Source organism: Eumetopias jubatus, unplaced genomic scaffold, assembly GCF_037043125.1.
Source record: "Eumetopias jubatus isolate StellerSeaLion01/CBP00866 unplaced genomic scaffold, mEumJub1_p1.0 scaffold_4, whole genome shotgun sequence".
Taxonomy (NCBI): Eukaryota; Metazoa; Chordata; class Mammalia; order Carnivora; family Otariidae; genus Eumetopias; species Eumetopias jubatus.
In genome coordinates this window covers 108,290,116-108,315,631 of record NW_028274810.1, presented here as the reverse complement: position 1 = coordinate 108,315,631, position 25,516 = coordinate 108,290,116, and the positions used below count along the sequence as shown (strand labels likewise).

Genomic DNA, 25,516 nt, shown 5'->3' with positions numbered 1-25,516 from the left:
AGCCTTCACTGACCCCGCTCCTGCCCCCAGGGGCCCCCAGCCAGCGCTCCCGCCAAGCCCTCCCCTGCCCCAGGGCACACGGGCGCCATACCCAGCTGCCTCTCTTCCCTATGCAGCCCTTCAGACTGTGCTTGCCCCACACATCAGGCCCGAGATGCCATGCGGCGGTCTGCGCGGGCCAGCAGTGGGGGGGCAGGCCCAGGGCTCTGCTTGCTCCGGGGCGTCAGCAGCTCTGGTGTCGGGAGCTCACATCCGCTCTGGCAGCCACCCGCCTCACTCCAGGACCCTGCCACTGACCTCGCAGCTCCCCCACACCCCCATCCCATGGTGCTGACCGACCTCCGTCATGTCTTCCCCAGCACCCCAGCCCCACTCATCGCTGTGTCTCCACCCGCAGAGGGACCGTCACAAACGGCCGCGCAGCCCAGATGCTGCGCCAGCTCCTCCTGGCTCCCGGTTGGCCCTGCAACCCCACCACCGCCACATCCGCCCCTGCCTGGGCCGTTCCATCCCGGGATCTGACTGCCACCTGCCCTCATCCCTCCAGGCCGCAGTACCCCTCTCGTTATTGCAGAGCCCTGGGCCAGCCGAGGCCTGCAGTCCACTCACCTGGGCGTCCTGCAGCAGGTCCTCCAGACGCGTGACGGTGATGGTGCGGTCACAGGTGTACTTCCTGCGGAGGGTCTCCTGCAGCTTCCGGAGCTGTTCCTCAGTCTCCCGCACGTCCGAGAAGAACTGGGAAGTCAGAAGGGGTCACACGGGGCCGGTGGGGCCCCAGGCTGCAGAGGGTTCTGACACAAGCTCCACGGGATGGTGCAGAAACTGCTTAGCCCTGCACAAGGGGACACAGGGAGGGGCCTTGCACCCCCAGGAGTGGTCTGGGGCTCCTCGGGGTGCTGCAGCCGAGCCAGGAGGAGGAGCCCAGTTCTCACCTGGAAATAGGCTGTGTTCTCCTTTAGGTGTGCCTCGATGCAGCAGCACAGCTGAAGCATCCAGCTCCACTGGGTCTGCAAGGCTGCCTGGAAGGACTACGCACCACAGTCACCCCACTCAGGCTCCCGGCCGGCCACTGGGGTCCCCGGGCAGGCTCCCCCATGGCCACGAGGGGCCTGGGGTGCTCCCCCACGTCCCGCCCGCCCCCCATGGCCACTGGGGTCCCCGGACGGTCTCCCCCATGGCCACTGGGGCCCCCGGGTGCTCCCCCACGTCCCGCCCGCCCCCCATGGCCACTGGGGCCCCCGGGCGGTCCCCTACACCCCACCTGCCCCCCATGGCCACTGGGGCCCCCGGGCGGTCTCCCCCATGGCCACAGGGGGCCTGGGGTGCTCCCCCACATCCCGCCCGCCCCCCATGGCCACGAGGGGCCTGGGGTGCTCCCCCACGTCCCGCCCGCCCCCCATGGCCACTGGGGCCCCCGGGCGGTCTCCCCCACGTCCTGCCCGCCCCCCCCAGCCCACCCCACCTCCACTGCAGGCCGAGCAGGGTGCCCCTCCCGCAGCAGCCGGTCCCCGGTGCTCTGAATCTCCTTGACTTTCTTCTCCTTCAGCTCCAGCTCACGCATCAGGGCCTGACACGGAGGCAGCGGGGCTCAGGAATGGTGTCGGGGCCACACCAGGGTCCATCAGTCTCCCGCAAGCAGCCCCCCAAGGCTCCCGGTGGGAGGCCAGCCAGCACCCCGGGGCCCAACGGGGGAAGGACAGTCCTGGAAGACTCTGGAAGGCGGCCTCACCGAGTAGCTCTCCTTCTTGGCGGCCATGTTGGAGTTGTGCTCCCCCCAGTCGAAGCCCACCTCCTCCTCCTCCTTCTCACTGAGCCACATCAGCTCCTTGGTGGCGGCAGCCACAAAACCATGCAGACTCTCCAGGGACCGGAGCCGGGCCTTGGAGGAGTTCTGCAGGGAGACAGGAGCTGTCCGCCCATCCCTGCTCCCAGGCCCCTACCCCCAGCCCAGCCGCAGCCAGCACTCACCAGGAGCTTGGCGTATTGCAGGTCCAGCCGGCCCAGGCAGTCTCTGTAGGCGCCCCGAGGGGCCGGGGCGAGCTGACCCTGTGGGAGACGGAAGGCGTGACACCTACCGCAGCCAGGGTCCACCCCCCACCCCCACTGCCCACCTGCCTCAGGGTGCCCGCGCACCTCGTCAGCTCGTGCCCGTTCAATCTTGGCCCGGAACTCCTCGATGGACTGGTGCAGGCCCCGGTGGCTGCCCAGCTGGGCCTCCACACTGGGCAGGTCCCCGCCCCACTCAGCACTGTCCACCCGCCGCTGGTTCTCCTCCACCCAGGCCAGCAGGTCCTGCAGGTAGCGCAGCGTGGCGTCCTCAAGCTCGGGGCGCCTCTGCGTGGTCTGCACTGACACCTGGGTCACGGGGGCAGCTACACCTGCCTTCAGCCGGAGGTTGTACTCGGTCCGGATGGCCACCAGGCGCTCATGCAGGCGGTACACCCTGGGGACAGTGGGGGGGGCGTTGGAGAGATGAGCTGGGATGTGGCTGCGTCAAGACCCCCCCCCCAGCAAGGGGCGTGGCCCACCTGCGGTACATCTGCTCTCCCTGTGGGTGCCGCCCATCCTTGAGCGTCTGCACATCGTTGAACAGCATCCGGATCATGCCATCTGCCTTGTCCAGGTCCCGCTCCACCTCAGTTGCCCGCTGGGGCGCCTTGCTTGCTGCCAGCAGTCTGACATCCTGCACGGGGGGTACCCACAACTTAGGGCCTGCAGGCGGGCTGCCTCCAGAGCCCCTCCTCTGCCCCGCCCCCCACCCTGCCCAAGGTCCTGATACGCACTTCTGGCCAGAGCCCCAGCCCCTGGCTCTCTAGAGGAACTCTGCTAGGTCTAAGGGGCCAGAGCCCCCAGGGCTTCCTGCCCAGGTTCCTGTGTCCCATCCTCCCCGACTAAGCTTCTCCCTCCACAAGCTCCTGCCCAGGCTCACAGCCCCACCCCTGCTGGGCCCTATGGGTGTGGGGCCCTGGGGCCCTCCCCACCACCCCCTCTGGCCAGCAAGCCTCTCAGGCCTGGAACCGGGGACGCTGGCCTCCTGTATGTCCTGCCTGGTGCCCAGAAACCAGCTCTGCCCAAAGGGATCTATCAGAGTTGGCAGCACACCAGGAGAGGAGCTGGGGCCTGCTCTCCACCCATGGCCACAGGGCGTGGCGGGCTCCTGGCTCTTCCCGCCTCCCTGCCGCCTCCCTCCCGCCTCCCTGCCCAGTGGCCCTGCTCGCCCCGCCCCTCCCCTCACCGACTGCAGCAGGGCGTCGGCGTGGTTCAGCTGCTCCTCACACAGCCCAGCCTCCATCTGGAGTTTGCTCACGATACGCTGAAGACACTCCAGCCTGCAGCTCACAGCACCCACGGGAGCCGCCGTGAGTGGGGTCCACCCACCAGGCGTGGGGTTCCAGAACATATACCCCTCTCGCCGCGGCCTCCCTGGCTGCCTGCGGCCCACAGTGGAGCTGGCCCCAGTGTGGGATTCCCAGCCTGGGGGGTGGTTTCCTCCCCAGGCAGTGACTCACCCTCGGGTGGCTTCCCACTGCCACGGGGCCCCACCCCACAGCTGCCTCCCCCAGCCCTGTACCCGCCCACCTCTCAAACTCGCTGCGGAGCTGCTTTTCCCGCTCCAGAATGGCCACGTGCAGCTTGCCCCACTCCTTCTCCACGTCCAGCGGGTGGTAGCCGGGGGGCACCTTGAGCTGGCCTGCTTGCACCGCACCCTGTGGGCAGGGGCCGAGCTCCAGAGGGGGAGGCAAGCCACCCAGGCCCCCCAGCCACCCGACCTGGAACAGCCCTGGTTCCAGAAGCTCAGCCACGAGGCCACGCCAGCTTGCTGAAGAGGGCCTCCAGGCTCCAGGCCTGTGGACGGCCTCACTCACCTCTGCAGTGGCCCCCGTCCCTTCTGTGTAGGACCCCCCCTCACCTCCAGGGACTGGTAGATGCCCTTGGACCGGTTCTTGTCCGCCTCCTTGGCCGGAAGCTCCGTTTCCTTAAACTTCAGGAACTGGCACCACAAAATCTGCAGAGAAGCAGGTGTGAGCCGCCAGGCCTGGGCCACACGGGGCGCAGGAGCTGGGGCGAGAGGCCGGGCCCACCTCAATCTCCTCAAAGCTGGCAGGGAACCTGCGCTCCTCGAAGGCTGCAGTGTGGTGCCGGATCCACTGTAACAGCAGGACCACCAGCTCCCGGTACTCCTGCCAGCGCAGCTGCAGCTCCTGCAGGTGGGCGGGTGTGAGGGGCCATGCAGCCATCCGTTCCCCCCGGCCCCCCAGCCCCCCCGGCTGCCAGCCACCACTCACGTTGGCCTTCACGCCATCCTGCACGTCAGGCACTCGGGGCATAGCGTCGTACAGGGAGGAGACGTAGGTGATGATGGACTTCTCGTCGGGCTGAGGGACGTCCACGTCTGCGGGGAGGGACCGGCGTCAGAGGCACCCAGCGAGGGGCAGGGGAGGGGCGCGGGGAGGGGGGACGGGGCACACACCCTCAGGGTCCAGGAGCCGTGTCACCCCCAGGTCCCGCTCCGCCACAGAGAAGGCCTGGTCCAGGTTCTCCAGATTGGTCTGACGATACACCTTGTTCATATCAATGAGCATGGGCCTGTGGGCAGAGGGGCGGAGGGACGGTGAGGCCCAGGGGGCAGCTCAGCATGGGGACGGGGACACAGATTCCTCCACCTGCAAACACCCTGAAAACTACACCACCCACCACGAGCACCCAATACCGCCCACCGATGTGACACTGCGTACAAATGCTGTGTACTTTGGGCCTCACCCCCTGGAGCTCAAGGGGCCTACGCTGGGCACAGACGCAGAGGCTGGAAGACACCAAGTAGAGGCTACTAGTCCCTGGAGGATTCCTGCAGACGCCCTGTCCACCAGGCCCCCACTGGGTGGGGGCAAAGCTCCACTGAGAGCCGTTCCCACCGTGGCCTGGCCGCCCCAGCCCCTTCTGGGGCATCCACGTGGGGGCTGAGGCTCCAGGCTCTGAGAGCCAACAGCCCACTGGCCATTCTGGCCTCAAGGAAGCCAGCGAAGCTTCTGGAAAGGCCCTGGGCAGAGGAGGGCGGGCTGAGGGTGGGGGTGGGCCGGCACAGGCGCTCGTCCCCCGGGCAGCAGGTTCCTGTCAGGGGCACACGCCCCTCCCGCCGCCGTTCCTGCCCCAGCTCGTCCGAAGCCGCCTGGCTGAGGTGCTCTGGGGCGCCCCGGGCCACATACTTGTGCCGGTGAATGATGGCGTTGAAGAGACGGCCGTCCCGCCAGCTGGACGTGAAGTTGTCGCAGCGCAGGCCATGGTAACCCTCCACCATGCGCTGGGACCACAGCAGGAGCTTCTCCTTGGCCGTCATGTCCTCTGACTGCCCGCTCACCTGGATGTCGGAGATCTGCCCCACACAGCGGGCAAGTGCTCAGCCACAGCCACGCGCCCTGCCCGGTGCCCACCACCTCTCATCTGAGTCCACGCCAAGATGCGGGGTGCACAGGAGCCCCCAGGCCAGCTGAGGCAGGGTGAGGCCTCCAGGGGTCCCTCCCCCATCAGTGCCACAGCCCAGGCCACTCTCACCGGCAGCTGCCATGGAAGAAGTGAGAGCCCCCAGTCCCCGCTACCATTATATGGTGGGTACCACGGATGCCTCCCTGAGTTGCCAAAGGTGGGCCCGAGGAGGGCAGCTGTGGACACCAGCGCCTGCCCAGAAGCCTCAGGCCTAGAAAAGGCTGTCCCAGCGGGGGTGGGGGCTGGGTCGGCCCCTCTGGCTGCAGGATGGGGGTGGGGTCTCCAGGGGGTGGCATGGTCTGGCTGGCGGCCTGCCTGTCCCCGGCTGTCTGTCTGTCGGCCTGCCAGCCTATGTGACTCAGCTGCCGTGCCAGCCAGGCTCTGCCTGCTCAGCTCTTAGATTTGTGGCTTCCTGTGCAGCCAGGGCGGGCAGCGGATGAGTCAGCCAGTGCAGCGGGTGCTTCTCCACAACCCTCCCGGGGCAGGAGGCTGCACGGCGCACAGAGAATGCATTCCTGTGCAGGGAGGCTCTTGGGGCCCTGCCCAGCCAGGCCTCACAGAGAGACCTGAGCCCTCAGGCCAGGCAGCTAGCACACGGCACAGGCGCCATCGAGGCTGGGGCCGGCAGGAAGGTCCCACGGGGCCAGGACGCCAAGGACCCCGGCTCCTGGGCCATACACCCAGTCAGACGGCCGGCCGGCCCCCAGACTCTACCTGGAAGTGCAGGATGATCGTCCAGATCAGGCCGAGGGTCAGCTTGGGGTTGCCATCAGCGATGTCATCGTTCCGGATGTTCACCAACTTCACCTGTGAGCAAACGCCCCTCAGTCTCACCTGTGGCCAGCCGGCGAAGGGGGCCCTGGGCCAGGGGCCAGCCAGGCAGTCTCACCTGGCGGTGTCGGAGGTAGTCCAGGGCAATCTGAACGTTCTGCAGCTTGTGGAAGCGCATCCTCCCCTTCTCCCGGGGCTGTGGAAAGGCCCGGCCGGTCAGTACCCCCAGAGCAGAGGCACGGTCCCACCTCCAGCTGCGGCCCCTGCCTGCCCTCAGAACCCTCAGGGCATCTGGGCTAAGTGAACCAACCAAGGGTCTTCCCATGTCCCCGCTTCACCCTCCCCAGCTAGAAAAGGGGGGCCACTGACCCAAGGGCCAGGCCCAGCAGGGGCTTTGGAAGTCCAGCAACCAGGCCCAGGCTGTGGGAAGGAAGGAAGGGGTGGGAGGGGACAATAGCCAGGAAGCCGCGGGTGGAGGGCACTGGGGGAGGGGTCCTCCTGGAGAGCGGCGGCAGCCCTGGTGGGTCCCAGGCCCAGCCCTGGGCATTGCAACAGGCAAGACCTCAGGCAGCTGGATGCACAGCCATCTGCCTGCCCAAGCGCCAGGCACAGGTGGGTCCAGACTGACCACCAGCCCCAGGTGAGCCGGGCTCCCAGTCTCGGGGAGCCCACGCGCTGCCGTAGCCAGCACGCACAACCACTCACCAGGCGCGAGCTCCTGATTACGTCCCGCTCTCTTGGCTGCCCGGCCAGAGCAGGGCAAAGGGTAAAGGGCAGAGGCCAAGGTTCACAGTCCAAGCAGCAGAGAAACCAAAGCAGAGCAGAGCGTGAGGTTACCGCGTCAGGGCTCCGACGCATCGAGCAGCAGGGCCGCGAGCCTGAGGCACGGGGGACGGCCCACTCCCGGGCCGGGCCCAACACTCCAGGCCGGGAAATACAGGAGGGGCCGAGGCCAGGCTGGACGTGGGTGGAGTGGGCGTGTGGGAAAGCCCCAAGAAAGGAAGGCAGGCAGGGGTATTCGGGTGAAAGGCGGGCGGGGCCCCAGAGGGGGCAGGTGGGCAGGTACACGCACCAGGCTGTCCCCGGAGAGCACCTCCAGCAGGGAGATGAGATTGTGGCCATCGCGGAGGTCTTCATACAGGTCACTGATGTGTCTCTGGGCCTGTGGGGACAGAGGTACTGGGCTGCTGCACGTCCCCCAGAGCCACCAATGGGCCCTGGCAGGGGGGACAGGCCCTAACCCAGAACATGCCCCACCCCCACGGAGGCACCTACCTCTGCCCTCCAGTGCTAGAGCAGAGCAGGAGAGGCCGGAGGAGGAGGAGGGGGAGGGAGGAGGAGGAAGGCAGGAGCAGCGAGGGGGAGGCCGGGAGGAGAGAGAATAACAGGCTTCAGAGACGAAAAGTGAGCCCCCAGGCCAACAGTAGAAACAGCCTTTGTTCGGCTGGAGGGCCAGCGGCACCCTCCTCCACCCCACGACCCTGCACACGCACGCACACACGTGCACACACGCCACCAACCTTGATGAGGTGTTTGTTGACCCACTTGGTGAAGGTTTTCTTCTGCACACGATCCCGTTCATCTGGGAGAGACAAAGCCAGGTGACCTGAGGCCTGGGAGCAGCCACAGGGGCCCCCAGGAGGTGACCACCATGCAGACACGGTGGGTGGTGCCTGAAGAGCACCTCAGAATCATTCAGGGCAACCCAGCATCTGCCCCTGCAGTGGGGGCTCCGGGGTGCTAGGCACACAGGTGTCACCACTCACTCCCCTATTGTCTCCCTCTGGAGATGGGAGGGTCCAGAGCCCGCAGCCCCACCCAAAAACCAGAGAGTACAAGTCGCAGCGGGCCCCACCCCCACACACACTGCCTGGGGAGACCTGGGCAGAAAGGTTCCCGGCGAGGACCCAGGCCAAGGGTGGGGCGAGAGGAAAGCTGTACTGTCCCAACAGGGCAGCAGACTTGCCCAGGGCACAGAGCGCCCCCACCCACCACAGCCCTATACTCAAGATCCAGCGGCTAGTGCCAGCCTTGCCAACACGGGCCAGCCCTTTCCATGCTGGGCACCCGTGGCTGCCCACCCCCACCCCAGCTCTGCACCTGGGCCCGGACGCGGCGCTCGCGCGGCCCGGCACCCTACCCGCCTCAGACTCTGTCCCTACCTTCAGACCCTCGAAGCGGGGCCCCACCCCCCCCAGTGCCAGGCTTCCTGCGGCAGGAAGTGGGCCCTGCCCAGCGGGGGGTGCCTACTACCTTTCTTGCCCTCCGAGGCCCTGAGCACAGCCAGGTAGAGGTTGTCCTCCGAGCTGGTTCTCTTGTGGCCCAGGCTCTCAGGCTCAGGCACACGGAGCCGGTGCTGAGACATGGTGCCGCCCCGCCCGTCCAGCGCGTGGTCCTGAGGCCCCCAGGTGCTGAGCTCCGGCCCTCGTGGCACACGGGCGGCTTTAGGCTGGTGCCGCACGGGACTCACTCGCTTGCTCGGCTCCAAGCAGAGTTGGCGTGACCACTCCCTGCCCGCTGGACTCCCTCGCACGGCTGTCCCCGCCCCGGGAGCCCCACCCCTCCCTGCCCACCCCCCCTCCCCCCACAGAGGGAAGGAGGAAGGTGGCCCCTCCCCCACGGCCACACCCAGGGCCCCACAGAAACAGGAAACCCAGGGGTTTCCTCACCCACCCGGCCCGCCACAGTCGCAAAGGGACAGCCAGGGGCTCCATGGGACCTGGCACGCCACTGCGCATCCACGCTGCCAGGACCACACACCATCCCTTTGGCCACCCCGTCACAGGGAGGGGTACCTGCGTGTGGCTGGGCCCAGGGTGCCCCCCAAGCTATACCTCCCTTCAGGGCTTCAGCCCAGGTCCAGCCCTCAGCCTGCCCACCCTGCCAGCTGGGACCCCAGGCTGAGTGACAGAGAGCTGGGGGGATGAGCAGACTCTCTCTTTCTTGCAGCCCCGTAACTCACACCTCCTGATAGACCTGTGTGCCCTATGCCTGTGGCCCCCGCCCCCTTCTAGGCTCTGCTATGCCCCTGCTCAAGGGCCACTATGATCCTGTGCTGGCCTGGCCCTTCTGAGCTGCCCACCAGGCACGTCCTGGAGCAGTGCTCCCCCATCCAGAAGCACAGCACACGGCGGGGCAGGAGTGGGCACATAGCTGAGCGTTGACTCATCAGGCAGGACCGCCCAGCCCCAATCTGCAGGAACTCGGCCCGAGTTAGGGGGAGGAGGGGTGCAGGGGGCAGTGGGGAGCATGGGGGGGCGGGGGGCAGGCCAGTGAATCAGGGTTGGGGAGGGGGCCCTAGTGCAGTGACTCACAGGAAAGGAAACCACACCTGGGGGCTGTTTGCACTTGGGTGGGGCTCACAGATAGCAGCTATTCAGGGTTGTAAAGGTAGGAGGCGGAGCAAAGGGTCCGGGTACGGCCTGGCTTCCTCCGGTACGGACAGACCCACCCATGGCCAGCACTGGGCCTGCCCCAGCCACCCAAGCAGCCACAAGAATTTTCCAGTCAGAGCATCTGGCTTGATGTGATCCAGCTGTGAGCCGCTGCCCCCCCCCCCACCCTGAGCCTCCAGGCTAAGGTTCCCGGAAAAGCTCACCCCACCCCCATCCATGCTGCCCCTCTGTGGCCACAGGAGGGCGCCCAAACACCATGGGGCAAAGGATGCGCCAGCCAGGAAGAGCTGGTAACACCCCCAACCCCCCCACCCCCTGCTCCCCGCATCTAAGTGACTCAACCAGACACCCAGGCTTGGAGCCCTAACTCTGAACCTGGCTCGAGATGCAGGAAGGCCATCCAGCTCTACACTCCCCACACCCTGATGCAGGGCCTGGGGACCTGAGGAGGCTTGGCTGGGCCTGGCTCAGCAGTCCCCACAACCGCAGCAGACATCAGCTCTTCACCCTCCCAAAGCCCTCCCAAATTCCAAATCCGACCCCACAATACACCCACCTGCCCCCTCCCCCTCTGGAGCCTGCAGAAATGGCCCTTCAGAGGACCACTTGTCCTAGCAGCCGCCCAGAGTTCCAGAAGCCTATACAATGTGCAGCTCCTGGGCTAGTCCAGCACTAGCAGGGAGGCGGGGTCCCCACTGTCATTCTGGTGAGGGGCAGAGGACCTCTCAGGTCCCTGGGAACGGGTCAGGAGGGGGAAACAGGGAATTCCAGGACAAGCAGGAACCGGGAGCCAGGCCCCCCGCCCTAGTCCCCAGTCCAAGCCCCTTCTCCAGCTTTCTGCCACTCGGGGTCTCCAAGGATGCTTGAGTGGGTGGGCAGCTCCAGCACTTGCTCCCCAGGGGAAGCTCTCCTGCCTCGGAGCCCCTCCTCTCCCTCCACCTCCAAAGCCTTTTCCTCCCAGCCCCGCCTGCCTGCCCCTTGCCCCTGTACAGGCTCCGTCCCCTATCCATCAGATTCAGACCCTGAAACCAACAGACAACCCCTCCCAGGCTGGCTCAGCCTGTGTGTGCCCTCAGCCAGGCATACTGGCCTCCACCAGTGCTGCCGACCTCAGCTGGCCCTCCCTCTCCCGCACTGGTGCTCCTGCACCTCTGCTTGACCCTTGTACTGTCCAGAGCAACACATTTTCTGCCACCAGCCAGCGTCCCCTAGAGCCGCCCACGACCCTCTGAGGGTCCTCCTTTTACAGATGTAGAAATTAAGGCTGGGGGTTCCACAGCTACTGAAGACGCTCCTTCATACGGAGGATACCCGCTGGCCAAGGAGAGCTCTAAGACGGCAGAAGGCCTGGAGCGCCGCCCTCTTTGCCTCCCTCCCTCCCTCCCGCAGCGTCCCGACTGCCGACTGCCTGGTGCCCAAGGCAGAAAGAAACCTTGGCCAAAGCCCAAGCCGGCCCCGCCCACCTTCCCATCCCCCTTCTCCAGATAACGAACAAATGAGGCCAAGGGGACGTCGCCTCCTTCCTTCCCAGGTGTTTCCGGAGCGGAGCGGGGGGGGGGGGGGGGGGAGGGGCTGCACCTGGGCCGGGCTCCACCCCCTTCCCGGTCCCGGCAGTTCCCTCGGAGACGGTGCCCCTCGCCACCCCCCCGCAGCCGCACCCACCTACGCAGCACAGCTGCCCGTAGAGGTAGCGCCTGCGGGCCCGCTCACAGCCCCCGTCCAGCCAGCGCGGCCGTTCCAGCACGACCTCCTGCAGGGCGAAGGCGCCTCCCGCCCGCCCTGTGCCGGCCGCAGCCATGAGCCTGGGCGTCCTGGGGTCGCCCACAGAGGAGAAGGGAGGACGGTTCGCAGCCTCTGCTCCCCAGCCCACGCCTTGAGGCTGCAGGCAGCGGGCGCACGGCCCAGACCCGAAGAACCTGCCCCTGGCGGGGCGCCCCGCCCAGCGCGCGCCGGAAAGCCGCGCCCCTACTTGGAAGGAGAGGACCCCACTGGGCCCGGGGGACTGGCGGCAGAAGGAGGCTGCCCGACAGAACAAAGGGGCATGGGAACTCGCGGGATGCCCAGGTTCCCGCGGAGGGGAGCCTCGGGGGACGCCTAGGCGCCGGGAAACTCCCCTAGACTGACGCCCACGGACTGACGTTCCCAGAGGCTGGCGGTTGGGAACGGTGCCGGGAACAGAGGGCTGAGAACAGCCAAGAACAGAACCGAGGCATCAAAGCCCCAAGGGGCGCTGCCAGGGCAGGGAGAGGGGCACCCCAAGATAGCAACGGAACAGGAGCCCCTTCCCCACGTGAGGACAGGGGACAAAGCGCGCCGAGGGAGGGAGGAAAAGTCAAATCAAGGGGGGCAGAAGGGCTGGTCCCATGCATTTTATTGAACGCCCCTGTAGCTGAGTCACCCTCTGCTCCCCAGTCCCCAAAGCCACGCCTAGAAACCCCATCCTGACTCAGACCTCAGGTCCAGCGAGCCTGGCACCCAAACTGAGATTGGTAGACCCTCCAGGGGCAGCTCTGGCCACCCTCATCACAGGCAAGTCCCTGCACCCCAGGTGCACCCAGGCACAGACCAGAGCACAACCCCAAATCCCTTAGGGTAGCCCCTCAGGCCAGAAACCCAATCCCCAGGGCCCCACCCTGCTCCATTCACCGGAGGAAGCAGGCCCCACCCCGTCCTTGCTGGGCAGGCCACACCTGCAGTGGGCTGGTGCCCAGAGCGGGTGACTTTGAGCAGGGGGTGGGCAGAGCGCAGCCTGGCTGCCTGCCCCTTGGCAGTCCTGTGCCCCGGCTGAGGGCGCTAAGGCCCAGCTCCACCTCAGTCCTGGGCAGGAGCATCTCCCAAGACCTGCTCCAGGGCAGCAGCCCTGCACCTGCCCTCCACCTGCCCTGCACCTGCCGGCTGTGGTTTCTGTGTTGACAGTCTCTGTCCTTGGCAGCAGGGAAGAGGCCTTCCTGGCAAAGGAGGCACTCCTGTACTGCTCGTGGCCCTGGTCTGGAGCCTCCGCCCCCAAACTCCTCTGTACCCACCTGCCCAAGCCGGGGCTCCAGGAGGCAGGAGCCACTGAACCCTCGCCCCACCCCCAGAGAAACAGGCAGTGTCCTCAATGCAGAAGAGACAGGGGAGGAGAACTCCGCTCTCCGACTGTGTGCTGGTGCTTAGCTCCGGGACAGGAAGGGGAGGAGACAGGAAAATTCAGAAGTGGGAGGGACGCGGCCCCTCACCCCGCCCCGCCTCCAGCCACCGGGCAGGGGCGGTGGCTGCTGGCCGCAGCCGGGCTCGGCCCAGGTGGTAGCTGCCAGAGGCGCTTACCTTGCACATCCTGCACCCGCCAGCGCCCCCTGCGCCAGTGCCACACGGCGGCCAGGGTAACGACGTGGCCCACGACCACCAGTGAGGGAAACAGGCTGCCCGAGGGCTCCATGGCTCTGGGGCTGCACGGCTGTGGGCAGAGCGGGTGGAGCTGCCCTTCGGAACCGGCTGCGAGAGACCGGGGAGACCCCTCCCTTTCCTGCTTGGAAGACGGTGGGGGGTAGCTCCTCGGGACCTGGGACCGCCCAACCTGCAGGACCGCCCTACCGCACCGTCTGCCCGGCGCCCCGGCACCCCGGGGACTAGTCCCGGACACGGCACTGACTGTGCTCCCTCCCACCTCCTCTCCCTCCTCCCTCCCGGCCACTCGGAGCTCCCCACCCACCTCCCGTGGCGCCCAGCTCAGCTGTCCCTACACAGCTAGCACGCTCAAGGTTAGCGGGAGCCTTAACCCCTGCTTACCCACAGCCACACCCGCCGGGAGGAGGGGCCTGTGGTGACGCACGGCCCGGGCAGCCTCGGCATGGCCCCCCATGCCTCCCCAGGAGGGGGACTGCAGTGTCCCAGCACCCCACTCTGCCTCCAAGAAGCCCTCCGGCGACAGCTGCCAGGTGCCCAGTGGGGGGGAGGGGCTGCCAGCGCCCCAGCCCCCACTGGCCCCCCAGGCTTGCAGCTGACCCAACCACCCCCAAAGATAAGCACCCCACAGAGCCCCAACACCCCCATGTGGGACAGCGAACGGGGTCGAAGGGAGGGCTGGGGTGATGGCCTGGGAGGGCAGGGTGTGTGCAGGGAAGTAAGGACAGAGCCTCCAGCCCACTGCCCCCACCCCCACCCCACCCCCACCCCTGGGCCTCCTGTGGGCTCTCACAGAGCTTCTGAAGACTGCGCCACCTACCCGGCACGATCTTCATTAGGGACAGCAGCGGGAGCCCAGGGGGCAGACAGGGAGTGGGAGCAGGCTTGGAGAGGGTCACAGAGCCCGCGGAGGCGGCCGCAAGCCCCGCAGAGGCGGTGGTGGCGGGAGGGCACGGCTGGCCGAGCCGCTGTCGGCAGCAGAGCCTGTGTCCATGGGGGAGGGGAGGGCTGGGCAGGGGGCGGGGGGGGGGGGGGATATAAATATCTGAGGAGGGCAAGCGAGGCCCGTCACTCGTCCAGACTTAGAACATGACGTGCAGAGCGAGGGCACTGGGGCCCAGTCTGGCTGGGCGGCGCCACCCGACACTCACCCCCAGGCCCCTGCCCATGATTCTAATAATAAGAAGCCACCTGGTGTCAGTCCACCTCGGAACCAGGCCCAGCACTGACACTGAAGCTGGGGGGCTCGTGCCCATGGGAGGAGAGGCAGCCGGGCCCCGCCCCGCCCTGCCACTCAGGATGCAGGAAGTAGTGGAGGCACACTCGGGGGAGGCCACAGGGCAGGGGGCTCAGCTCCCCTTCTCCCAGAGGGCCCCACACAAGTCACTCAACACAACACCTGGCCCAGGAGAGACAGAGTAGCCTCCCCAAGGTCACACCACCCGGGGTGTCCCAAACCAGGCTGAGCCGCAGGTACAACGCTTGCCAGCCCTCCAGCACACGGCCCTGCATCCCTGCCCCAGGCTGCTCCTGATGCCTGCCCTGACCCCACCCCAGAGCCCCTGCAGCCTCTGGTCTGCAGAAGGTCTGGTGCTGGAGGTCCCTGTCAGCAGGCATGCCCAAGCCACATCCTGGAGACCCCAGAGCTCAGCGTGGCCAGTAAACAGGACATGGGGGGGTCACCATGCTACCCTCTCCTCCCAGGTGCTCCTCCGGTCCTGGTCAACAAAGAGTTAAGGCCCAGATGGAAGGATTTATATCCTACTTTGTAGCATTTCCTGTGTGTGAAACACCATTCTATTTCAATCTCAACCCCATCAAGGAAGTCCTATGCTATTATTGCGTGGTACAGATGAGGAGCCTGAGGAAAGTGAGGGGCTTGCCCTTGGAGCCCACGCAGCGTCCGGCACGTGAGGTCACCCTGCAACAAAGCACAGCAGACGACGCTCGGCCTCTGACCGCTGGGCTATAGGCACCATGGTCCATTTGGGGAGCCCAGGAGCTATGAGGAGAAGGTCGGGGGCCGGCCCCCAAGCCTCCAGCTGGCCAATCCTGCATCTCAGAAACTCATTTCTGAAAGAAAATGACCTGCAGCCACTGGCTCTCATGGGAGCCTCAGAGCAGCCCCGTGACTCCACAGCCAGCTAGAGGACTGGCTCCTGAAGGCCAGGAGGCCCTTCCAGGGCAGTGGGTAGCCCCCCACCGGCCACCTAGGACAGGGCCTTTCACCTCCAGATGAAAGGTACCCATAGGTTCATCCATCCCCACACCAGACACACTCCCAGGCAACTCTGAGAGGGAGACCAGCTCTTTCCTGCATCTCTGCGTTCTGATGTCCCAGGCAAGGCGGGCGCCCCCAGCGCCCCCAGGGCCCCAGCCACAGGCTGCCTGGGAGATCCCAGTCCAGCCCAGCTGGAGCCCACATGCCCACAACCCCCCTCCCACTGGAGCTCTGCCCTACCTTGGCCCAGCTGAATCAGCTCCTCCATGCTGTACCTGTCCATGGTGGCTGAGCACGGAGCCAGCAGGGAGGAAAGGCAGGGACGGCAGGGAGGGCGGAAGGGTGGGAGGCAGAGGGAGGGCTCGCTCAGGCCCTGGCCTCCCCACCCAGCTCTGGGAGCTGTGACTCCTCCTCATGGCCACCCCTTAGTCAGTGAGCTGAGCAGGGCTGAAGCCCGCAGAGCTGAAGCCCAGTGGACAAACGGGTCCAACCAGCCTAGGTGGTACAGTGGACAGGCCTGCCCGAAATCCCTGAGCCTCAGCGCAGCCCACGGGGCCCGCCAGTCTTTAATGCCTGCCCTGACCAGCCTCCCCACAACGACCCCCCCGCCCTGCCCTTCCCCCAAGCCCCCTCAACACCCTCATTCCCCCAGCCCCCAGGGCCAGCCCCTTCCTCCACCACAGAACCCACAACCGGCTCAGTCCCAGCCCCCGTGGTCTCTAGCCTGGGCAAATGCCACACTGTGCCCCTGCCTCTGCCATCCTCCATGCTTCTGCCCACGCAGCCGAACAGGACCCAGGAAAGACGAATCTAATCCTGCCATACCTGCTCTAAAAACCCGCCAGAGCTCTACAGCTATCCCAGCAAACACGCACAGACCAGACACAGACCTAGTGTTGTTGCAAAACCCTGTCGCACCACGTGGCGCTGAGCAGCCATGAAAAAGAGCAAGGCGGTTCTGTGTGCTGACCCCGGGTTCCCTTGGGACACAAGTGCCACACGGGAGAGTCAAGGTACACGGCAGGGTGGGCCACCTGCTGCATGGAATGGCTCTGTGTACGGTGCTGGGAGCACTCAGGCGGTACCTTTCCTTTATGAGCATTTCGGGTCATCTGGAGTTCTGAGCTGGGCAAAGCATCAATATTGGAAACGTAGACGAACTTCATATATAAAAGCCCATGGCCTCGGCTTCCCAGCCCCCACCCTCCCCTCGTCCCTCGCTCTACTGGGCTGCTCTTGGTGGAGCAGGTGCTCCTCAGCAGTCAGGCTCAGCTCAGAGCACCTCCTCAGAGGGGTCCTCCCTGATTGCCCCGTCGCTCATCCCTCATCTCAGGCTATCCCCAGATGCCTTCCCACACAGATGAGCAGACCACCAGGGCTCACAGGTGGGGACGGAGGTATAGCAGGCACATCTGACTGCCTCACAGCGTCCGTGGCTCCCTGACCAAGGCTGGACAGACAGAGGTGACCCACTGACCGAGTCCATTCTGGTGATCAGTGCAGTTGGCCCCATACACTCCTGCCTTCAACCTTCTAGCAGCAGACTGGAGAGGACAGAGCCGGGGAGGAAGGGGTCTCTCTGAGAAGTCGGTGATTCTAGGTGCAACCCCAGAGATGAGGATGTGCCTGCACCATAGCCAGCACCCCGCATGCCCTAGGTGCCCCCCAGTAAGGTTGGCTCTCTGGTCCTGCGCTCAGCCCTTGGGAAGCCCACACCCGCAGGCCTGACTCAGCCTGGAGCTGGAGTTCATTTCCTGTTGGAAACTCTGAGCTGCCGCCTGTGGCTGCCGCTGGGAGGGAACACTGAGTCACCTCCATCAGGGCTGGGGGTGCCCTCCGCTCTGCCCACTGCAGCCACACCCAGTCCCCCATCCTGGCCCCACTACCATGTGCCTGCCCAGCCACCCAGCCTGGCCATAGACAAGGAAGGAGGAGAGAAAAGGAAAGAGGAGCTCACGCTCACCACACCCATGACTCGAGAGGGAGCTGGCTGGGGTGCCGGTGGCAAGAGTCGAAGGTCCCGGGGCTGGAACTTGGCCATTGGATGCTAGTCAGTGCTGACCAACACCCGGCCAAGCACTCACCGTCCCCTTGTGGGAGACACTGTCACCCCATCGACAGGAGTTTGAAGAGGCCATGCAACTTGTCCACGGCCATGGGGAGAGCCCAGAGACCATTCCTCTGGCCCACCACCTCACTGATCCTCCCAGATGGGCTCCCATGGCACAGCCCTAGTGGGTCCAACCCAGACCACACCGGAACTTGAATAGGGGCCCCTATTCACCTGGCAGACTCTTGCCCACCCTGCCAGCCTCATGGCAGGCCCCCTTCCCAGACCCTTAGAGACCAGGTTCCTCCCCAGGTGACAAGACACAAAGGTGCTAACAGCAGCCAAGCCCGACCTCTGCTGGGGCACCAGGGCCACCCCAAGTCAGCACCAAGGCCAGTGAGCTCTGAAAGCACACGTGTGAGCCTCAAGCTGTATGGGACACAAGTCACCTGCCCATCTGAGTCCTGCCAGCACAGCTGCTTAGGGACAGAGGGATGCCACAGAGGAAGGACACTGCGAAGGGTCACCTGGCAACCCCTGGGACCACAGGACCTGTTCCACCCTCTGGGACCCACCTTCCACCATCCGCACAGACCCAGGCCTGGGCCCAGCGCCCACCACACCCTGGCCTCTGGTCTGCTGGCAATGCTCCTGCCTGGGGTCTGCTCTTCTCTCCCCAACCCAGGGCTTCCCCCGGGGCCATCACCAACCCCACTCCAGCCACGCTCCGCGTCACAATACCACATCACACCACCATGTGAGCCACAAAACCATGGGGGTAGATGTCACCCGCACTGGACAGACCCGAGGCTCGGCAAGGTCAGGCAGTCCACCTGGGCCACACTACTAGAGACCGGTACACCCGCCCCCACCCCGTTCCATTCTGGCTCCTCCCCTGCACACTGCCACCTCACGCAGAGAGGGCCTAGGGGCAACCAGGCCACAGGGACGCGCTGAGAAGGCCCAGGCCAAAGGCAGTGCCAGGACAGCGACCAGCTGGTGTGGGGCAGGGCTGTGCTCACAGCTGGTCCTGCCAGTCCAGGCGCTGCAAGCCCCACCCCTAGCCCCAGGGGAGCCTGGGGATGGCCTGGCAGCGGGCTCCTCCTCGGCCTACCCAGCCCAGGGTCCTCAAGCCAGGAGGAGGAGCCACGTGGGTCCCACCAGCGGGGCAGCCAACACCCTCAGGCAGAGCACCACCTGCCGGCGTAAGCGACGTTCCCACGACCGCAGCCCGCCAGGCCTGGGCCCAGGCACCCCGTTCCCATCCCCCATGGCTGGGGCCAGGATGCAGCTGACCTGTGGCTGGGGCCGCCTCCAGGCCAGGCCTCACCAGGTTCCCTGGGACGGTGACGGGCACCACAGGGGGCTCAGCTGCCCCCTCCTCAGGCTCCTTCCGACGGTAGACCCGCCGCTCCTCACGGGCAGGGTCCTCGGCTGGCAGTGGCCCCCACTTTGGCGGGCAGCCCAGGGGGCCCTGCACAGACTGCACATGGGGGGTGCGCCGTGCAGGCATCACCATGGCGACAGGGCGGCGCACGCGCTGCAGAGAGGCGGGCACGATCTCCGGCGGCAGGTGCAGGTACTGGCGCAGGTGGGCAATGCCCTCATTGGTGAGGTACCAGTAAAAGTGGCGCCAGGCGAAGGTCTCTCGCACCAGGCCTCGGGCCCGCAGGGAGGCCATGGCGCGCATGACCTGCAGGTTGCTGACGCCAGCGACGTGAGGGTGCAGGCTGCGGGGTCGCCGGTCCTTCTTTGCCACCATCACGCCTTCACGGAAAAGCACCTCATAAATGGCCCGCAGCTGGTCCAGCGGCATGAGCATACCTGCCACCATGGCTGCTGGTGAGCTCACTTGCCTCACGGAGCCTGTGAGGCGCGGGGACGGGCGGGGCACAGGGAGGAGGCCCAGGAGGCACCCGCGGCGCAGGGTGAGACACGGGCTGGCGGGCCACCACACTGAGCTCCAGGGCACGGGCTCTGGGGCTTGTGGCTCTTGCGCCTGGCTCCCTGGCTCAGTGAGTCTCCGGCCGGCACTGCCGCCTGCCCGCCGGCTGCGCGAGCCTCCCGCCGGCCCGCCCTCCCTCCGGGACGCCCAGGCCGGCCCCCTCTGACTCAGCAGCATGGGCGGCCCCTCCCACCCACAGCCGCCGGGGCCCCTCGCAGAGTGGGGGGCACCTTGCCGTGGCAGCCACCCCAACAGCCCCCGTCCCTGCCCAGGCCCCACAGCTCCGACGTCATAAATTACATCAGTTTCTAAACACTTCCTTCACGGTTCTCAAGACGAGGCGGAGGGAGTTGGTGGCAGCCATAGAGCAAGAATCTGAAGAGGTGGCAGAGAGCCGAAGGGAAGCGGGGAGCAGAGATGACAGGAGGGGTCCTCAGGCTGGGGGCCCCACTCAGGGCTGTGGTCTCAGGGTTTTGTGGAACTACAAGGGTCTGAAAGTGGGAGCTGGGCTGTCTGGGCCTGGGGGGGGCACTTGAGGTCTGAGGGGAGAGCTGGGGCCCGGGGAGGGGGGCCGAATCTGGGCAGGAAGTGGGGTCTTGGGGAGCAGAGGCCTGAGGGGGATGGTAGTAGAGCAGCGGTGAAACATGGACAGGCAGGCGTGGGACACCACTGGCTGCTGTCCCCAAACAGGCAAAGGGACAGAGCCCCCACCTCCACATGCCAGGCCCAGGACCGCAGCCGCCCCATTTAACACTTCCTTTGCCAAGCCAGATCAAGGGGGATGCAGGAACACAGAGCCTGCTGGGACCCCAAAACACTCTGAGCAGGGAACAGAGTAGGGGGCTCTGGGCAGGCCTTCATCCCCACCCCCAACCCCCAGGCCAGCTGTTGGAAGCCAGAAACTCTCAGCTGCCGCAGAAAATCAGTCACCAAGTCCCAGCCACCCCAGGCAGGCCTGGTGCCCCTACTGCTGCACAGACATCCTGCCCTGGGTGGCTGGAGTGTCCGCCTGTGGACAAGCTGGACAGATGCAGGGGAGAGGAGCAGCACAAGAGAGGAGGGTCAGGGGCCCAAGTGAAAGGGGGACCAGCAGCGGGGTCCACAACGGGCTGCGGGTCCCACGTGAGGGCCCTGGGGCCTGGCAGGGCCACACCCATCAGTCACTTCCAGGCTCCCATAGCTGAGGCTCTAAGAATGGACATCCCGTGCCTCCCCCTATTTCACCCCATACTCCACCGACCCGCACCCAGATCCGCGCTCTCCCCCTTCCCCCAGGCCGACACACCCATTCCCACCAAGCGCAGCTAGGCCGGGAACTGATTATAAATAGGGCAAATAGGGCGGGGGTGGGGGATCCCGAGGTGGGAGGCGCCCGCGGGCAAGCGGCCAACTGGCAGCGGGTGGGGGCGGGTTTATGGGGCCGTTGCCATGGCACCGCAGCGCCAGCTCCAAACAGCGCCCCCAACACACACACACACACACTCTCTCTCTCCTCTCTCTCTCTCTCTCTCTCTCTCTCTCTCTCTCTCTCTCTCTCTCTCTCTCTCTCTCTCTCACGCCGTCGTGCACACGCGCGCGCGCACACAAACTCATTAGACACACACACGCGTGCGCCAGTGCTGGCGGACGCGGCGGTGGAAACTGAAGGTACAGCCAACTGCCCCCACGGCCCCGCCCGCCAGCTCCCTGCCGCGCCCGCCCTCCGCCCTCCGCCCTCCGCCATTCCCCTGCAGCCTGGCGGGCAGGAAGCGGGCCAGCCCACTGGGAGACCGGCTCCGGGAGGACGCACCGCTAGCGCGGGAGTGGACGGCGTCCACGCCCCTTCAGCCCAGTAGCGCCTGAGGACCCTCCCCGCCGCCGGGGCTGTGGCTTCGGGAACCAGCACCAGCTGTGGTTCAGGACGGCACTCAGACAGTGGCCGGGCCCAGACCTGTGTCCAAAAAACGCCCACTCTCCTGGTGTGCTCCTCAGCCCTCCCCACAGGCCTCCTGCGCTCCCCCCTGCCCACCCTACAGCGCCTCACTCACCTCCTGCTCTCCCTCCATGCCTACCCCATTCATCCAGGCCATCTTTCCCGCATGATTTCCCGACCTACCCGCCCCAAATCCCCAAGTCGCCCCCCAAACCAACCGATGCCCCCTCCCAAAATGATTCCAAGCCACCCCCAAGCTCTCCCAAACACTTGGACCTAAGGTCTCTCCTCCTACACAGGCCTGCACTAGCGATGGCAGCAACGTGGGGAACCTCAGCAAGGGGGCGGGGCATGGTAGGGAATTCCCCCACACACACCGGCCCAGGCGCCCTCAGTGAATGAGGGGAGAGGCAGGTAGGAGCCTGGAGCAAGCTGTTCCTGGCAGTTTCGTCTGCTCCTGCACACCTCCCCCTGTCCCTCTCTGCGCCAGGATGGGGGCGCCCCCGCCCCAAAGTCCCAGGGCTGGAAGGATGCCCTTTTCTGCCCCGCCCCCACCCGTGCAGAACCGCAGCCGAAGTCGCTGATTCGGCACCGGGAGGGCCAGGGCGGGCGGGTCGGTGGGGCGGGGGAGCAGGGCGGCCTCCTCCCCTCACACTCCAGAGCCCTCCCGGGCCCTCCAGGTTTCCAGGGCAACCAGTCGGAGCCCTTGGGCAGCCCCCAGCCCCCCCACCCCAGAACAAAGAGCCGCAGTGTGGACTTGCCCGGGGCCAGCCCGCCTGGCGCCTCCCCACAGTGATACCCACTGCCCTGGCCGGTCCCCTCGGGCGCCGAGCTGCGGGGCTGCAAAGCGGCAGGGAGGCTGGCAGGGCCGCAGGCGGGGCGGGGGCTCCGCAGAGGCCGGGAGGAAAAGGGGCGGACCCGCCACAAAAGCCAGCTCTCACCTCCGACCCGCCTCCGCCGCTGCAGCAGCCCGCCCCGCCCCCCGACACTCTGCAGGACTGCAAGGCTGCAAGGCTGCAGGGTTGCGGCACGGCAAGAGTAGCCCCCGGCCAGCCCAGGGCAGCCCCCGCCCAGGTGGAGACCTGGCGGTGCATGGGCCTGGGGTCTCCCGAGGCTCCGGCTCCCCAGCCCCGAGGCTACTCCCGGGACGGCAGACCTTGACCGCAGCCCTCCGCAGGGCTGCACCCAGATAGAGGTCACTGCCTGGTCCTCGCACCCTGGCTTGGGCCCCGTCCCCGGCCCGCACCTTTGAGGGAGCTGATCTCCTGCTGGATAGCTCGCGAAGGGTCCATGTCTCCACCGGGACTGAGGGCGGCGGCGCCGCCGCCACGCAGAGTCCAGCCCCGCAACTCACTGCCCGGGCCAGAGCCGCAGCCTGGGGGAGGAGCCGGGAGGCCTGGGGCGGGGCTTGCCAGCTCGGGGCGGGGCTTGGGCTGATCAATGCGCAAGGCAAGGCCGCCGCCCCGCCCCCATCCTCCAGCCTCCACCTCGTGGTGCTTGACCCTGCTAACTCCACCTAGACTGCCGGGTCACCAGGCCGGATCCAGGTGCGCTCCAATGGCCCACCCTTCCCCACCCACAGTCCCTGGGCCTTGGCCTCTGCCACCCTCAGAGTGACCTTCGGGTCGTTCGTGCACGTGGCTTCCCGGAACTCGAAGCCACGGCCACTCACTCCTTGCAGGAGGTACCCACTGGTCTGGGCCACCTGGCGACCTCCTCAGCCAGCACCCTGGTTGTGGAGGGTAGGCGGATCCCACCAGGGCAAGGGCGGGAGGCCCCAGTACCCTGGACCTGCCCCTTGATCACGTCACCACTATTCACCTCACCACCTCCCTTGCCCCAACGGTTCTGCCCCTACCCACACTCCACCCTCTTCCCTGGGTGGCCAGCCGCTCCTCTGGGCCACCTCACCCACTCCTTTGGCTCAAGATGCTCTCTGTATACTCTGACTCCTAAGATTTCATGTCCCGCAGGACTCTAAATTGCACCCCAGCCTCAGCCGCTCCCACTGAGCAAATTCCAGTCATGCTTGTCTTGGGATGCTTTTATCTTCCCAGCTCAGTGGGTACATCTCTACCCACTATGCAGTGCTGCAGGCCACCCCCCTGGGGCTGCTGCACCCCCCCCTTCGTGGCCAACCCCACAGGCCCTGGCAGCTCCACCGTCCAGTCTGTCCACTCATCAGCATCTCCACCAACTGCTACTTCCAGTCCAGGCCCCAGCACATCTCCTTGCAGGGTCCCCACCAGCAGCCTGAATGCTGAGCGCTCAGTCTCCTGACCATCACCACCTGGTCCTGGGGCAAATGTTGGCGGCACTGACGGGGTGGGCTCAGGGTGCGGCCCATCTCACTCACTGCACCACGGGAAGCCATCAGTTACTGCAGGAGCCTTGCTCACACCTAGGGTGCCCACCCCAGGACTGCGCCCTGCCTTTCCACCCTGGCCCTCTGCGCTGGGCTGTGGGGGAGAGACACAGCCCCCACAAGATGTGGCCAGCCTGACTCAGTCTCCTTCCAGGCCAGGCCACCCACCCTTACAGCCTGCACACCCACTCTGGGGGTCAACCATTCAGAGGAGTGTCCCCTACCTGGTCCCCGCCAGCTGGGCTGCCCGCCTGTAAGTGGTCACTGCAGCCACTAGCAACCTGGGCCGCTCTCAGCAGAGCGGCGGCAGCTGGAAGGCCAGGTGGGGAGGTGTTCTTAGCCTGCCCCGCCGAATCTGCCCCCAAAAGCAGCCACGTGGTACGGCCTCAGCAGTGGGCAGCAGCCACGCGGACCCTGACAAGGCTCCATGGGACACGCTGAGCCCTTTGCTTGGTCCCTTCCCGGAGGAAGGGGCAGCGACATGAGGACCAAAGGACAGGCTGCAGCTAGCAAGCAGAGGAAGATGGCCCCTCGTGCAAAGGGCCAGTCCCAGAGAATGTGGAGACCGCTGGGGCAGGCGGGGAGGGGCTTCACGGGGGTTCACCAAGCTGGGGGTCCCCTCAGAATACCTTGGACAAGGCCTGGAGGCAGGAGGTACAGTGAGGAGGAAAGGAAGCAGGTTCCCCAGATCCAGTGCGTAAGACTGAAGGCTCTGGCCCACCCTACACCCTCAGCTTCTACCGGCCTCACTGCCCACGAAGCCTCATACGCAGGTCCTCAGGAGGGCGGATGGTCTCACCCGGCAGCATGGCTCTCTCATGCCTGCTAGAGCCTTATCAGGTCACCCGGGCCAGGAGCTCAGACCTTGAATGGTGAAGCTTTCTGCAAATTCCAGGAGCCAGCTCATGCCCTTGGGGTCCCTGGAACCTGAGCTGAGCCCTGGCACCACAACCAGGTCCCCCCTCCTTCCCAGCCCCTCTGTCTGAGACAAAGCCCTCCTCACAAGACCTGTGAGACCCTGGTAGGCTTGGCTACCTTAGCTTGGTCCCCAAAATACACATCCACCTCCAAATCCCTAGGACCCGCAAGGAGGGGTCCCTGCCCCTGCCCCCACACACCCTCATCTGTCATTCAGAAAGTCCCACTGCTCCCCAAGACCCTGCCTGCCCTCGGCACGGCACTCCTCCCGATGGTCCCCCCGAGCTTCAAAGCTGTCCCCCACCCCCATGGCAGCCTGTGCTGCTGGGGCTCCCAGCAGGTGACTCAGGTGATCTCATGCAGGGGGCACGTGTAACAACTGTAGCTGTGTGAGCAGACACCTTCCACCTAGGTGGACAATCACCCAGGGAAGACCTGACCCGGTGCGACCCACAGACCGCGCCCGCAGCAGGAGCACGGGGGCCATCTCGCCCTACAGCCACAGCCCAGGGTCCACCTCCACCTTGGAGCTGGGCTGGGGCAGGAGGAGAACCTTCTGCCTGGGAGGCCACCCCTTGCTGGATGACGGCAGGAACTCGGCCCGACCAGCCGCTCTGGGCGGCTCCTGGGAGGTCTAGGCTCACTACACCGGCTCCTGCGGATCCTGGGCAAGGCCTGGGCAGCACCGAGGTCACCTCTTCAGGCCCCATCCAGCTGTCTCCGTGCAGCCCCCTTCAAGAATAGCGCTGTTACCAGGCGCCTGCCAGAGACTTTGGTGGGGGATCCTGGGTCCAGCCCCCACATCCCATGCTCCGTCATTCTGCCCCCAAATAGCTTTCAAACCCATCCTCATCTGCACAGCCACTGCCACGCCACTTCCATTCTCAGCAGGCTGGTCCTGGCAGCCCCCAGAACACGGCCATGCACACACCAGGTCCCACCACAGCCCTGCTGGCACCGCCCACCCTGGGCTGCCCTGCCCCCTGCAGCGTGGTGGACCCTGTCTCCGGGCCAGGGGAGACACCGGTGTCTCACTGCATGCACCCCTCTGCCAGTCCCTCCCAGCAGGGACAA

The 25,516-nt window shown here is 66.2% G+C and overlaps 1 protein-coding gene across 8 annotated transcripts in view; it reads right to left on the bottom strand.

Annotated features, from left to right (window-relative positions):
- Nucleotides 1-25,516, bottom strand: part of PLEC (plectin) — a 57,415-nt gene that overhangs the window by 16,277 nt on the left and 15,622 nt on the right. For 4 of the 8 annotated variants that reach the window (XM_028093476.2, XM_088022704.1, XM_028093477.2 and 1 more), the window contains 18 exons: nt 7,773-7,834; nt 7,325-7,414; nt 6,371-6,448; nt 6,196-6,288; nt 5,205-5,371; nt 4,472-4,587; nt 4,287-4,393; nt 4,083-4,202; nt 3,911-4,006; nt 3,580-3,707; nt 3,236-3,329; nt 2,529-2,683; nt 2,134-2,443; nt 1,969-2,046; nt 1,730-1,891; nt 1,463-1,567; nt 933-1,028; nt 610-735 (listed from right to left, as the gene is read on the bottom strand). In XM_028093476.2, the coding sequence (XP_027949277.2) occupies nt 610-735; nt 933-1,028; nt 1,463-1,567; nt 1,730-1,891; nt 1,969-2,046; nt 2,134-2,443; nt 2,529-2,683; nt 3,236-3,329; nt 3,580-3,707; nt 3,911-4,006; nt 4,083-4,202; nt 4,287-4,393; nt 4,472-4,587; nt 5,205-5,371; nt 6,196-6,288; nt 6,371-6,448; nt 7,325-7,414; nt 7,773-7,834 (2,183 nt within the window). Of the gene's footprint in view, nt 1-609; nt 736-932; nt 1,029-1,462; nt 1,568-1,729; nt 1,892-1,968; nt 2,047-2,133; nt 2,444-2,528; nt 2,684-3,235; nt 3,330-3,579; nt 3,708-3,910; nt 4,007-4,082; nt 4,203-4,286; nt 4,394-4,471; nt 4,588-5,204; nt 5,372-6,195; nt 6,289-6,370; nt 6,449-7,324; nt 7,415-7,772; nt 7,835-8,505; nt 8,779-11,309; nt 11,534-12,953; nt 13,253-18,598; nt 19,336-25,516 lie in introns of those variants that run through there. The other 4 variants (XM_028093475.2, XM_028093483.2, XM_028093479.2 and 1 more) reach the window with 4 other exon arrangements.